General features: G+C 48.8%; 1 protein-coding gene across 2 annotated transcripts in view; it reads right to left on the minus strand.

Annotated features, from left to right (window-relative positions):
• Positions 1-328: 328 nt before the first annotated feature.
• The window catches only part of LOC119442101 (transcriptional coactivator YAP1), a 189,800-nt gene continuing 174,737 nt past the window's right edge, over positions 329-15,391 (minus strand). Inside the window, exons 1-2 of one of the 2 annotated variants that reach the window (XR_007465653.1) lie at positions 1,382-5,626; positions 329-1,234 (exon numbers count right to left, since the gene is read on the minus strand). Coding sequence is in view for 1 of the 2 variants with exons in the window: in XM_049661896.1 (XP_049517853.1) it covers positions 1,139-1,234 (96 nt within the window). In the remaining variant the exon portion in view is untranslated. Of the gene's footprint in view, positions 1,235-1,381; positions 5,627-15,391 lie in introns of those variants that run through there. The other variant, XM_049661896.1, reaches the window with a different exon arrangement.

Genomic DNA, 15,391 nt, shown 5'->3' on the forward strand with positions numbered 1-15,391 from the left:
CCCCCTCTTAGATTATAGAATTATTAATTAGGGTCCAAGTCAAGAACACTGAAACGGTGCAATGTTTGCATTTTTTTTATTGTGAACAGTGTGCAAAGAATGAGAGAGATGATGCAGAGCTCGAGTCAGGACGGTGTGTGTGTGTGTGTGTGTGTGTGTGTGTGTGTGTGAGAGAGAGAGAGAGAGAGAGAGAGAGGGTGCTCGCTTGAGGTCATAGCAAGGGCACTGGGCTCATAGGCCGCGACAGAGAAGGAAGGTTCGCAGGTCGTTTGGAAGTTTTGGTTACGCCGATCCTGCCCATGAACTCGTCGAGCCCCATGGGCAGCAGCATAGGATTCGGCATGTATGGCAGGTTCGGAAACTGTGACGAAGGCCTCTGAGTCGGGTATGATGTAGGCGCCTGAGTTGAGGGTAACGGAGGACTCTGAGTCGGTAGTGTACTGGGTCGCTGAGTTGGTGTCGTAGGGCTCTGAGTCGGAGTCGGTAGTGTAGGAGGATTCCGGGTCGGTGGCGTCGTGGGGCTCGAAGTAGGTGGTATCGTGGTGATTGGAGGAGGCAGCGTCGTGGGTACCTGAATCGGTGGCGTCGTGGGAACCTCAATCGGTGGTGTCGTGGGTATCTCAGTCAACTGGAGACGATGAGCTGACAGGAAGTTGTGGAGTAGTGTCCCCAAGGGTAGGTTGAGCGGCCGTCTCAGTCATGGATGGAGTTTTCGTTTCTGGTTTCGCTGTTGTCTCCATACCGGTTGTGAAGTTATTTTCCTGCACTGGTGTCGGTGTGGCTGTACCTGCCGGCGTTTCCGCCGCCTGTGTTGTCGGGATTTCGCCAATCGACGTGACTTCCAAAGGCGTCCCTGTGGTTATTAACGTTGAGCCTGCTGGTTCTTCGGAAGGCACTCCTGAAATATCCCATGGCAATTTGGTAACGTCCGATGTCATGTCCGTCTCACCTGAGGGTGTTTGCGTGGTTTCTGGTCCCGTGCCTTCCATTGGTGTTGTGCCTTGTTCTACCGTTGAATCCGTGTTACCGTCCGTAGGACCCATGGTTGCAGCTGTATTTGGCTCCTGCATCGGCATTTCCGTCGTCATTTCCGGGGATTCTTCTGCGTTTGTTTTTCCTTCTGCTGCCGGTACGACGGTTACGTCTGATGCAGGCGGCAAAGGTACAGCCCGTTTTCCAAGGTTGTGCCTGATTGGAGCGCCCACCAAAGGTCCTCGAGCATCCAAGCTGTTACCTACGTAAACAAATGGCAGTGCCCAGTTGAAGAAAAATTGTAAACTTCTTTGCACCCAAAACCTATGTGCTCGCTGATAGCTAAAAATTGTTTCCCAAGCATGCCGTGACGCAAGTGCGAAGAAGTAAATATATTATCTATACGTACCTAGTGCACAGTGCTTTGTAGCGACTCAACTTTAGAACTGCGACATAACTCTGGAGTCTACAAGGCCACCTCGAATACCTTCATCTGAGTAAGACAAACTTTCGGGAGGAATCGTTGGTGATGCATCAGGATAACCAAGCAAACTGCCCGCAATTCCAACATCAGTGAAGGGCGGAAGGCTTGGTGTACTGCCTCGATGATCTATCAAATGGCCGCTTATGCCTTCGTCAGTATACGGAATATTTCCCGAAGTTGAAGCTGATGTCCAGTTGCTTTCCGGACCAGCTGTTGTGGACGTCATTTCTAAATTTCTGCTTGTTTCCTCAACTTCTGTAGCCATTGTGCTGAAGGTTTTTCCGTACGTGGTAGTGCTCAACTCATTCTGATGTGGAGACGTCGTATCTGCACTGGCGGTGTTCGTTTCGGTTTGCTTCTTTGTCGCACCACTTTCCCCGGTGGAATAACTTTCTGTTTGGTCATCATAACTGCTGGTAGCTGTGGAGTGTGCAAGTGTAGTGAGATTTAAAGAGTTATGAGTTGCCGATGACTCAACCGTTGTAATTTCACTTACGACGCTGGAACCAAGTGTAGATGATTCCAAGGTTACCGGCGAGACGCTCGTACCCTCAGGTTGTCCCGTTTCTGTCGTGCTCTGTGTCTCGGCGTTTGTCAAAGCAGACGAGTAGGGGAATGACGATACTTCTGGCGGTGAATGTGTGACCTCGCCAACTGTGTATGTGGTGCTGGTACTCTCGCCTTCTGTCGACAAGCTTTCTTGTGTTGTGATGGCGACGTCACTTGTGGTGACCTCGCCATCAGTGACATCCCATGTAGTGTGCCTTTCAGATGTAGGCCGTGCGCTCGATTCTGTGAATGTCATCGTATTTTCCTGTTGCTTTGAAGTTTCAGACATACCAGTGTTAGTGACGCTCACAGAGGAATATGTTGTAACCTCTGTAACGAACTCTACTGTCGTCTCAGTTGAAACATCTGATTCTGTCGAAACGGTTTCCGTATTAGTGGAACTGGCTGTGCTGGTCTCGATCAGGTTGCCTTCTGTAGGTGTAAACGTTGTGAAGTATGTTGTGAAATGTACGGTCGTGCTGTGCTGCCCCCGTGTATGGGGTGGCGTAGATTCTGTGCTGGAACCTTCAGTAGTGTATGTTGCTGCGTGACTTTCTGTACCTGTGTCGTAAGTCCCCGTTGCACTACCTTCGGTCGTGGATTCTCTGCTCGAACCTTCGGTTGTGTATGTTGCTGCGTGACTTTCGGTACTTGTGTCAGTAAGTAACCGTTGCACTACCTTCGGTTGTTGAGTCGTAAGTATCTGTTGCACTAATTTCGGTTGTTGAGCCAGCGGTAACTTCTACATTTATTTCGCTAGTTGTCTCGGTCACAATCAATTCCGTCGTTGAGTCTGCCCCTGCCTTTTCAGTTGTCCAAGTCATCTCTGTACTCCTCATATACTCTGTTAAGTCTGTGGATACATCAAGCGTGGACTCGGTGGTTGCTTCAGTAGTATAACCGGTTGTCATCAGGTTCGGAGTACTTGCATCACCAAGCGTCGTGTCGGTATCGGTTGCATATGGCTCGCTCGAAAAAGTGTACAACGTGGTTCCTGTAGTCGGACTTGTTTTGTCGGTGATTACCGGTGTTGTCTCCATTGTGAAATCAGTACTGGAGTCCGTAGCGGGTGTAGTAAATAATGATGGCGTTGTCTCGGGCTCACTTGTACTTGTCGCGGTCCACAACCGTTCCGTTGTCGATTGCACCGTTTCTGTAAGCGGGTCATCCGTATCAGGATCAGCGGTGGTGACGGTGATCAACGAAGACGTAGTCTCTGGTTCATTCGTATTAGTCATGGTCCACAAATATTGCGTTGTTGATTGAACCGATGTTTCTGTAAGTGGGCTATCCGTATCGGACTCAGTGAAAACGGCGGACAATGAAGACGTCGTCTCAAGGTCAGCCGTACTCCCCATCTGTTCTGTGGTCGACTGAATCGTCATTTCAGTTAGCGTGATATCCGTAACGGACTCAGCTGTGAAGATCGTGGAAAACGACGGCGTTGACTCTGGTTCATTTGTACTAGCTGTGCCCCACACCCGTTCTGTTGTCGATCGCAACGTTGTTTCCGTAAGTGCACTGCCAGTGTCAGTCTCGGCTGAGGTGGACGTTGGTGGTGTTGTGTCGGCTTCATTTGTACTAGCCGTGCTCCAAAAAAGCTCAGTTGTTGAGTGAATCGTCGTCTCCGTAAGCGGGTCACCTGTCAGGGCCTCCGAAGTTGTATCCGTATTTCCTGTTTCCGCAACCACAGTCGTCTCCTCAGTATTATGTGCTGTGATTGAGGAAGACGTCTGGCCCGTGTCAGTAGTTACGTCATTCCACGAAACCAATTCTGTTGTAATTGTAGATTGCGGTTCAGCAGAATTCTCGCGCGTGCTCAGGGTGGTTGACTCGGTATCAAAGACTTCTGAAATGCTTTCCGTGACAACCGTACTTTGATCTTTACTGGTTAGCGTTGTCCCTTCGCTAAGGGCTACGGTCGGGGTCCATTCTTGCTCTGACTCGGTGGTACGCTGTGACTCCGTTGTTAAGATTTCCGTGGATATAGTCTGTGTGCCTTCTCCCGCCGTCGTGGTGGACAGAGACCAGTCTTCAGTCTCTTCGGTGGTCGACGTTTCCCTTCCATTTGTTACGAAGGTAACTGGTCCCTGGTTTTCTGTTGAAGTGACCGTTACTGAAACAGCTGTGTACGTCGTCTGCGATGCTGTAGGCATCTGAACAGTCGTCGTCTCAGCTGTGTCCGTGCTTGCAACAGTTGCACCAGATTCTGACTGCGTCGATGCCATTTCATGAGGAGTTTCTCCTGCCGTTGTGGGCATGGTAGATCTAACGACTTCAGACGAGCCCTCCGTTTCGGTTGACGCCGTTCCAGTCTCCTGTGACGGGTTCGTAATGGAAGGGGGAGTCCTCGCGGTAGTGGTCATCAGCGATGACGTTGATGCCGTAACTGAAACAGCTGTGTACGTCGTCTGTGACGTTGCAGGCATCTGAACAGTCGTCGTCTCAGCTGTGTCTGTACTTGCAACAGTTGCACCAGACTCCGACTGCGTCGATGCCATTTCGTGAGGAGTTTCTGCTGTCGTTGTGAACGTACTAGATCTACTAACGACTTCAGACGAGCCCTCCGTTTCCGTTGACGCCGTTCCAGTCTCCTGTGACGGGTTCGTAATAGAAGGGGGAGTCCTCGCGGTAGTGGTCATCAGCGATGACGTTGATGCCGTAACTGAAACAGCTGTGTACGTCGTCTGTGACGCTGCAGGCATCTGAACAGTCGTCGTCTCAGCTGTTTCTGTACTTGCAACAGTTGCACCAGACTCCGACTGCGTCGATGCCATTTCGTGAGGAGTTGCTGCTGTCGTTGTGAGCGCACTAGATCTACTAACGACTTCAGACGAGCCCTCCATTTCCGTTGACGCCGTTACAGTCTCCTGTGTCGCGTTCGTAATCGTAGGAGGGGGCGCCCTAGTGGTAGTGGTCATCAGCGACGTCGTTGATGAGCCAATTGTCACGGTCGTCGCAGGTTTGGTGGGAGTCGTTGGCTGTTGCTGGAACACCGGGATGGACATGAGTGCGTACAGACGCGCCACCTGCTGCACTGAGTTGGCACTTCCGTAGACGAAGTTGTACACTTTCTCCGATGTCGTGTTTCCCTGGGTATCGCGCACGACGCCGCCCAGGAAGCCGAACGGGCTGGCGGTGTCGCGACCGTTGCTGCCGGTACTGCTCTGGCCGTCCTGGCGACCTACAGAAGCGGACGAGCGGGCAAGGTGCCATTTAAGTTTCGGAAATGCAGCTGACAATATCCCCAGCGCAAGTGCGCGTGCAGGCGCAGCCGTGCAGGTGCAGGTTTCACGTGAACTACCGGAGTGTTGTCGCAGTGTCCCAATGTGTAGTGGCGTGAGGCAGCAGTAGTGCGTGCGACGAAGCGTTCGGACATCCAAAAGGCTGCAGAGGCGCAATAAAGCTGTTATATTCTGCGCAGGCCCCCGTGTAGATTTGCTGCGAATTTCTAGTTCCACTAATTATTTAGAAAGAATACTTTTATAACAAGTCACGATACGAACATTTAACAAAATCTTGGAGGTCAACTTGTTTGATTAAGCTACATTACGTTCCTATGCTGTTGCATTTTTTAAAACTGAAAACATAAAAGAACGCACGAAGACTTTATAAAGCTCACTGCATTTAGAAATGGCCCATGAAGTACCACGTGTGCAAAATTCCCTTTCTCTCCCCGGAGACGGCTAATCAGTATATACAGCTCAAAGAGCGCAATGAACGTAGCTGACATAATTTCTTCCTAAGTACCAAGGCCTTTGGTCGCACAAGAACTTTCGTCGGCCAAATCATAGGTGACGTCTTTTAGGACCCTGGAAATGTGGTGTTCATAAAAATAACAGCTACTTCTACGCTAAGCATAGGGCATATCTTCCAGGAGGATAAACGGAAAAAACAATGATCTAGTCCACTTCACCCAGTTTATTTGACACATTGGTGAGTTAAACACATTTCCAGTCATGCTAGAAGTCTTACAATACTGCGGCATCAAAAAGGGTCCTTGCGTTTAATACTAAACACATCAAATCTAAACCGCGGATACCCGAACCAGTGCATGAGTACTGTTGCAGAGAACAGACCAGAAGGAATAGAAAAAAGAAGGTTGCATCCAATGGACTTTGTCCGTAAATTTGAAGAAGGCAGCGTGTGTGCATGAGTGCCATTTCGCGACTACCACACGAAAGAGGTGAATGTAAATGGATCAACACTTCCTCAACAAATTGAGACATAAGAGCCGCAACGACTCGGTGATTAATTAGTAAGAGGAAATTTTGGTACATGCATTCGAAATGGCGAGCAGAAATGTTACCATATATACCATGCATAAACATCTACCATATACAGGGTGTTTCAGCGAACACTTTCAAAAATTCTTAACGGTTGCCTGTGGCAGATAGCAAGATTCTAGTTCATGAGCTGGTCTACTCGAAGAGGCGGACATTACTTGCACAAGAAATTGAAATGCATAATCGAATAATTAACAAATTCACTAATTAGGTTTTTACTTAATTACCTGATGGCCCATATTGCAATTTACAAATTGTAGCCGTGGAGTTCACAAGGCGATCCGGATCCACTTGGAACGAATTCTCATGATGACACCAGTTTCGAGATATTAATTCCCGAACTTTGCGGAGAAATGCATCGGCGTTCCAGTTAGGTTCTAACAAAACGTCGCTTTATGCATTGAAGCACAAAATTAACTGGAACGCCAATGCATTTCTCCGCAAAGTTCGGGAATTAATATCTCTAAACTGGTGTCATCCCGAGATTTCTTTCCAAGTGGATCCGCCTTGCAAACTCCACAGCTAGAATTTGTAAATTGCAATATGGGCCATCGGGTAATTATTTAGAAACTTAATTAGTGAATGTTTGTTAATTAGCCGATTATTCATTTCAATTTTTGTGCAAGTAATGTACGCCTCCTCGTGTAGACCAGCTCATTACATAAATTGGGCTATCTGCCACAGGCAACCTTAAATAAATTTTGAAAGTGTTCGCTGAAACACCCTGTATAATCTGTCCTTCTCTATGCATCCCGGGTGCACCTTTTGCGAGGCTGACTATTAATAATACTTGTGCAAGTGTATGGCAATTTAACTCTCTGTTCTCTTATCTTATCTTTCTGTACTTCATGGCGTAGGTGTGAGGGCAGTAAATTAGACTGAACTGATGTGAGCGGGACAATTTAGCGCAGTCAGCTGCACTTAAGAAGAAACAGCCTAGCGGCAAGAATAGGCAAATGCGCCACACGAATGGAAGATGGGAAGAGTGCGGAGCTCATGTATCAAAGGAGAACTGCATAGCGAAAGGACAGGAGCATGCCACAATTAAATTCTGCTTCTGCGTGCAGATGCGTGTGTCCCTTGCGCATGCAACTATGTCTCACTGATGTAACGGTGCGCACTTGATCAGCACATCAAAGTCGTGGTCAACACCCACCTTGTTCGGTCCGGCATAGCGGCAGCTTCTGCATGACTCCACGTTCCAGAAGCGATCAGGACCGCCAGAGCAATGGCAAGGTGTTCAAGAGAGCCCATGCTCGACGCTTGGTTCTCTGATGCCAGCTCTGGGCTGACGCTGAGTCGCAGTATAGCGTGCCAGGCCGGTCGAGGGCTTTGGGGGGTCGGAACGAGCGTAAAACCAGCCTCTGGTTGGCTTTAACCAATGCTTTTGTCGCAACCGACGCCGCGCGACGCTTGGGGCAAGGGCTCTGGGCATGGAAAGCACGTGTGGTGGGCGAGCGTGGCTGCGTACACACGCGCTCCTGTTTCCGGCGCAGCCAGTTGAAGCGTGAATCCGGGTAGCCTCCGAGCGCTGATCGAGGCTCGATCGTTGCGTGCAACACTCCAGAAGCGAGGTCGTACGATTTGATCGGGATCGGCGGAGTTCCGCCACTTCATGTAGTACGGGGAGCGTAAAGGTATTCAAACGTACCCCTTCGTTATTTCATATATAAGCGCCTCTAAGTGCTAAGAACATCCGCGCCAAACGGGTCGCCGATGTTCCATATAGTGAAAAACTAAATTCAGGAGGTGCAACAATCCCGGCGCACGACTTTCCTATATATTCGCAGATCCCCCGTTCGGCGATGCAGTGCGCGTGGCCGCAGCTTTCGTGACGCTGCGTGCTACTCCCTGCGCGGCCGATAAACAGACCTCGCATTTTCACTGGGGAAAGCGCAGTCGCGTCGCTCACGTGCAGGGACAGCTTTGTTTCCTAGAGATGGGAAGCGCGCCTATAGCTAGCTGCGTGTGTGAGCTGCATACCCCATATGCGTGATGTGCGCGAGATAAATCAAAGGCATGATCGAACCTCCCTATAGTCAAACGCGTTGCGGGCGGCTTATGGAGAAACGAACCTCAACAACAGTTTGGAAGCAGTCACTGAAATGACGAGGGATATCCTCTCCGTTTCCGGTTTTGAACGCTTCGCCACAAATGGGATCGGCACGCACGGTCGATGGCACTAGCCTCTTTTTGAGCCAACCATTGTGGCGTGCGGTAAAATTGATGTTTTGTCATCTGCCGGAAGGGTTGGAATTCCACGGTCTAATAATGACGACTTCCATGCAGTCGAGAGAGGAATAAATAAATAAATAAATAAATAAATAATAAATAAATAAATAAATAAATAAATAAATAAATAAATAAATAAATAAATAAATAAATAAATAAAAACCATGCAGAACCTGAAAAGCATCGAATGAACTGAGTGTTGTGTGTGATGCGCAATAGGATATAAAAAGGGCAAAGCGTAAATACATTGCGATGGGGCACATAGAATGGGGGATGGGATAGCTAGCGTTCAGACATTTTGGCCGATGCATAAATGGAATCGCAGGTGGTCAGACAGAAAGAAGAGCGTTCCATCACAGACAAAGACCGCCGCTTGTACGAAACAGTACGCTATTAGCAGTTCATCATCCTGGACAGTAGGATCGGCGAATGCGGGCTGTATGACAGTCAGACCTTGAGCAAGAGAATGTTTCGCAGTCTTACTTTCCTCTGGATACGTCAGGCTAAAAACGTCTCTGATTGACGTCAGATAAGAACGCGTTAAAGTATGTTCTGGAGCATATAGTCAGAACAGCGCAACTTATTCTGCAAATTGATGAACGAACTGTCGAGGGAGTTTAATTTCCTTCTTTTTTATCGCAGAACGCAGGAAAGATGTCATTGCTTCCATTTGCATTTTTCGTTTTCAGGGATATTTTTTTATGCTCTGCGGTTTCTGTTGCGTCAGACATTTGTGCAAGTAGAAGGTGACCGGGTGCACGATTGGGGGGGGGGGGGGGGGGGGTCGAGCACGCTGTCTGACAGATCGTGTTTCGGATACATTGAACCAGTATCATGCATGGTGTATAGGAAGCTTCATTCGTTTAGTTGGCAGCTTCGTGCTTGACTTGCGGCTTTCGAAAAGACGCTTTGTCGTACACCGTTTGCAGTCGGCATAAATTCAAACGCAGACAGGAAAGAAATGATCAGAATGTGAAATGTAGTTAGTTGGTTTTATAAGCACAGAGTAGTTCCAAGTGTACTTTTTGGTACCTGAATTACGCCACTGTTACAAATGCAGGTGAATCCGGAAACGGAACAACCCCTTGCAGTAGTTTTCGAAATTGTTCACGTTTGAATTTGTGCTGATGGCACTATCGCGCTCAGTGCTCAGTGTGAGCGCGATAGTAGTGTTCTGCTGTTCTTGCTTTTTAACATCGCCCCTTCATACCCCAGTTTCATGCGCAATACTACTTTGTTCTCACAAAAACGATAATGACATACAGTGGCCACTTTGAGTGCGAGCTATGCGTCTATAATTGTTCTACGTACTTCAGCCGGTGAAATATCGCAGATAAGAGACAGAGAGTTCGCAGCAACGTTTAAATTGCGTACACTGCGATTACACGAAGAGCGAAAGGGCAAATGTGGGCAAATGTGGGCATTGAGCGGTAATGCAGAAACATGTGTGACGACGCATCACGGTGCGATAAACCGAACATGCAATTCTGAGGTGACAGAGCAGATTTCGTTGCCAGAAGCATGAATGCACCCAGATCGCACAAAGGTGGCCACCGCTCTGTTCAGATTCTTTTCGAAGAACAAAGATTTCGTTCTTAAGCTTGAGAGCGAGGTCGAAAATAGGCATTAAGGGGCTATGTCCGGAAAAATAAAAGCGGAACCCTCGCCCTTCAAGTCGGGAAGATGGCGCCAATCGGCGATACTATCCAACCTACAACAGCGCTTGGCCACGAGATCGCACGTTGTAGCTCATACTGAAAGAGAGAGAGAGAGAGAGAGAGAAAGACGTTTATTAATTAAAAAATATGTACATAAATTAGAAGGGCTTACGGGGGCCTTGCTCAGCTCGAAGTTCTCAGCATCGGCTGCCGCAGGGGTCACCATCTCGTTTCACTGGCTGGCTGCCTTCCCATGTAGCCGGTAATGACTAATGAATCAGCGGACACCCTCGCCAAAACCGCCCACCATCCTGAAGTGCCGCTCACACGAGCAGTCGCTTCCTCTGATTTTTCGAGGCAGCGCCTGAAAAAAACTGCTCGCAACCGTCCACCCAGATGCCAGAGTGGCAAACGGCAAGGGTCCCAGGCTACTTCCAGAGGGTGGCCTTACCAGGAGGGAACGCGCAACGTTGCTTCGACCTGCGCACGCGCTGTGTCTGGACGGCGGCGCAGGCTGCACGCCAAGGGACGCTCCAGCTCACTGGCCTGCGAACGTTGCGACGACCCCGAGATCCTCGAGCACCTTCTCTGCGCTTGCCCAGCGCTGGCACAGGACCACTCAAGGGTCATCACTGCCTACAGACAACAGGGTCTACCTGCTGCGACAACCAGCGACCTCCTTTTACCGTCGCCTCCCCACCTCCGAGCTCTCCACAGCCTCTTGGAGTTTGTGGAATTGAACGGGATCACCGCCCATCGCTAAGCGCTCGCCCCGCAGCAGGCCACCGCCTCTATCACCAGCATCCTCCATGATCGGATGAGACTCTTGCTGCTTCTCCTTCTCTTCCCTTCCTTTCAACATCTTTATCTCCTTGTTCCCCTTCCCCTGACGCTGCGCCGTGCTCCCTATTGGGCAGCAGAAATAAGCGTCATTTTTCTTCAATAAAATCACTACTACTAAATTAAAAGGCAACCCCAGTGGTTTTTCCGGCGAGATACCTAGATCAGGTGAATTGTTTCGCTCCTGAATAGGTAGAGCAGTAAGCTGTCGTATATAGCTTTGTGGTGTTCAGAAAGAGTCCCTCTTGGAAGGATCCATACTGAGCGCGATAGTTCATAGCTCATACCGGGCGCGATATATCTTATACTGAACGCGATCTGGTCATCTCACCCGCCATCCTTCTGCGTTATTTTACTGCGGTATAGCAGCTAGAAGCGAAGACCACCACCGCCATTGAATTTATAGCGCTGCATTCGACGCTCCGAGCCCCAGCTAACTGGCTCATACCATGCGTCCCACCTAACGTTAGCCAAGCTGTTGAGAAAAAAAAAAAAAAAAAAAAGAACGCGACACAAGATAGACGACCTATGGCACTCGGTCGTCCAACCTCTGACCACCGAACACCGCATCTTAAGATGGTTTCTTTCACCACGTTTTTTAATATATAATGCACCTACACACACATACACACACACGTGTGTGTGTGTGTGTGTGTGTGTGTGTGTGTGTGTGTGTGTGTGTGTGTGTGTGTGTGTGTGTGTGTGTGTGTGTGTGTGTGTGTGTGTGTGTGTGTGTGTGTGTGTGTGTGTGTGTGTGTGTGTGTGTGTGTGTGTGTGTGTGTGTTTTGAGCAGCTTGGCTAACGGTAGCCGGTGAAAACACCCTATATTATACAACACGGAACTTTGACCTACAGGGCAGCGCCAGTGAGTGCGTCTCTGGCCTGTGTACTCAAAGAATGAATCACGATAAATTACCTACGTACACAAAGTAGACTCGTGGGAATTCCAGAGGCTGTGACACAGAGCGCCTAGTATATGTTGCGACAGGTACGTGTTACATACGAACGTCACCAAAACTCGTTGCGTAGCCAAATAGGCGCTTGCGCGCGTGAATGTTTCCCCACCCACGCAAATGTGAGTTGAACTCGTGCCCCTGGGGCAATGTGCACTTGGGAGCCGGATGCGCTAACCACAGGGTTATCGCATAAAACAGTCGCGCTTAATTGTGTTATCTGTGCCAGGTTGCGCATGGGCGTCACGAAGGCTTTCCGTGTGGTGGTGTCTGTGCATATATACTTCGGAGGCCACAACGGGCACTTCTATAGCGTATACAGAGAGGATGGTGTGTGCACTGAAAATAAGTTCTTGAAAACGGTTTTCCCAGCGACAGCGTGTTGCTGTCGCAGTGAACCCAGAGGAATCGCTGTATTCTGCTGATTTATTTCTTTACTTTTCGCCCTTTTCGGTCCTAAGCGGCCGCGGGAGTGTCCTGGACTCGGACCAAATTTGCGTACCTTTCTTGTCAGTAAATTCTTTGTCTTTCACTTTAGCAAACTGAGTTCCTTGTTTTACCACAAGCGGAAAACTTGTTCCATGTAGTCTCGAAATCCCATCTGGCGATGCAGCGAACACGACCCTCTGGGCCATATGCATCCAGCCGAGGCACCCGTATGGTTACTCCTTTCACTAGCGTATGGTTACTGCTTTCAAGTGACTTACCCTTTTCCGAGATAAGTCACTCGCACCACCAGTGTTGCCAACCCCTTGAGCGATGGGAGACCTTGTTATCCAGCCCCGCCCTACCGATTCAGCTCGCACTGATGGACAGGGGCCAGGAGCTGCTGGGAACATATGGGTCCCGTAACTAGGGAACCACCCCGTCTGGTGCCTGTGGGCACCACTAATATATTTTGGGCCCAATAAAAGTTTATTCAACATTATCACCAGTGTTGCCAAATGTACGGGTTCGAGCGGATATATCAGCAAACCGTTTGTTAGACGCCGCAGTCGTACACAGAATGTTCAAAATCACCGTGTTATTATTTATGTGGGGAGCCGCGTTTCATCCTTGTAATTGTGCGCATAAAAGCGCCTTCTATATATCTTCAAACTGCTTCCACTGTGGTGCCCGACGGGTTTATACGCTGTGGTCGGTGGTGGTGGGGGTGGGGAGGGGGAGGTGGCTATATAAAAAAAAAAGGGGGGGGGGGGGACCGCAGAAAATGTAACATACCGGTGGCCGCCTCAACCACTGGCTGGAATGTGGAGAGGAGGACAGAAAGAAGGAGGGAAGGGAGGTGGCGGCACGCGCGCCATTTGGCAGGCGCAAGCGATCACGTGTGTGAACACCGATTTCCACAGTGCGAGAGACCTGCATGATATTATTGTGTTAGCATTATGATTGTCAAAGTGGAAAAAAGTGTATGTGTGCGAAGTGTGGGAAGCCAGTCACGTGGTAGAGGTAGCAATAGGAATGGGAGAGCTTAGAAGAACGTATGTATGTGTGTATGTGTGCGTGTGTGTGTGTGTGTGTGTGTGTGTGTGCGTGCGTGCGTGCGTGCGTGCGTGCGTGCGTGTGTGCGTGCGTGTGTGTGTGTGTGCGTGTGTGCGTGTGTGTGTGTGTGTGTGTGTGTGTGTGTGTGTGTGTGTGTGTGTGTGTGTGTGTGTGTGTGTGTGTGTGTGTGTGTGTGTGTGTGTGTGTGTGTGTGTGTGTGTGTGTGTGTGTGTGTGTGTGTGTGTGTGTGTGTGTGTGTGTGTGTGTGTGTGTGTGTGTGTGTGTGTGTGTGTGTGTGTGTGTGTGTGTGTGTGTGTGTGTGTGTGTGGTCTGCTCCGAACCACCGTCAGCTGCACTTGCACTTCATTTCTTCGAAAAGGCAGGACGTGTGTCCAGTGAGCTCTGAACTCTTCGCAATGCGGTGAGCGCGGTTTAAATCACCCATCCGGGACCTCAAAGAGGTGCGACGTAATGCTAGCGCGCACTTCTCTCGCATTTACCCCTAAATCGCCACTGAATTTTATTTCCTTTATAGCAAGCTTTCTTTACGAACCCTCCCGGAATTTCCCAGCTGTGTGCTGCTGCTGTCTTGCCGAATAGCTCACACTAAAACTAATAAATAAATAAATAAATAAATAAAATAAAAATTACGTGGTGGGGATCTAACCTAAGTGCCCCAGCAAAAGCAGTCCGATGCTCTAGTCACCACTAGGCCACAATCGTACGTGTACCTCTATCGCATCAACGCCACCTGGCTCTTTGAGACGATCACCGCGTGTGTGACATTGCGTAGCACGGGTGTGCGAGAGCAGATGCGCGAGCACCAGTTTCCGTTACGTCGAGGACGGAGGAAATAAATGGGCAGATTAATATAGCATTTCATTAACCGCTTCACAAAAGCTTCACTTCACAAAGATTCCAAGATGTGCGTTGTACCTGGTATTATTTTTTTTTTCAACAGAACAAGCCATGTTTGAGGTTGCAAAGAAAACAGAGCTCACAAGAAACTCACAAGAAATCCACAAGAAGCTCGCAAATTACTAGCAAGAACCGCTCATTTGTCAGAGCGACTATACCCCTTTCCTTTCGGCCGGTCGCCGAAGGCTCAGTCCCTGTATTATAAGAGGAAGCTTTAGCTAGGGCCACATCACAACTGTTTCCTTATTCCAATACATGTGAAACGCAGAAACGTTCCCATTAAAAAACCACCGAACCGATGTCAATGAAGTTTATCGCAAAAATAAAAGACTAAATTCTACTTACTGTTTACGTGAGTTTTGTTTGTGAAAGTCATATTCGCAGATTACTATATCAGTTTACAGAGTTGTGATAACGCCTTTCAATGCTAAGTCAGACAGCTGTAAACTTGGTGCATTTCTTTCTTCAAAATGTAATGATAAAAGCCGGCAGATCCCACGCTCTGTGGGAATCGATGTTATGCGAAGCAGTGTGCGGGGAGCCTACCAAGTTAATGAAACGACCATGAGAGCACCAAGACGTAGCCGGTTGTTTCATGACCTACATGACACGCATGTCATCATATTCATGTCATGCGTCCTCAGGAGTTCCTTTAGCTATGCCTGAGAGACCTTAAGACGAAAGCCTTAGTCATGCTCATGACTATGACTTCGACCGTCGCTTTTTCCTTCACTTTCTACCACAACCGAACCCATTCCATTGGTTTATGTGTTAATCTTTTTCCGCTGAGTCATTGCCATTTTTGCTCAGTCATGGTCATGACTATGAGTTCTACCAGCATCCTTTAGTGTTTCCTTCACTTAGTTCCCACGTCCGAACCCTTTTCAGTGGTTTTTGAGTGTTAATGTTTGTCGCTGGGTCATTGTCATGACCTACATGACACGCATGTCCTGACATTTATGTCATGACCTATCACTTATGTTCATCATTCACTCCTGTCATACCATGCCTATTTTG

This window comes from Dermacentor silvarum, chromosome 2 (assembly GCF_013339745.2).
Source record: "Dermacentor silvarum isolate Dsil-2018 chromosome 2, BIME_Dsil_1.4, whole genome shotgun sequence".
Lineage (NCBI taxonomy): Eukaryota > Metazoa > Arthropoda > Arachnida > Ixodida > Ixodidae > Dermacentor > Dermacentor silvarum.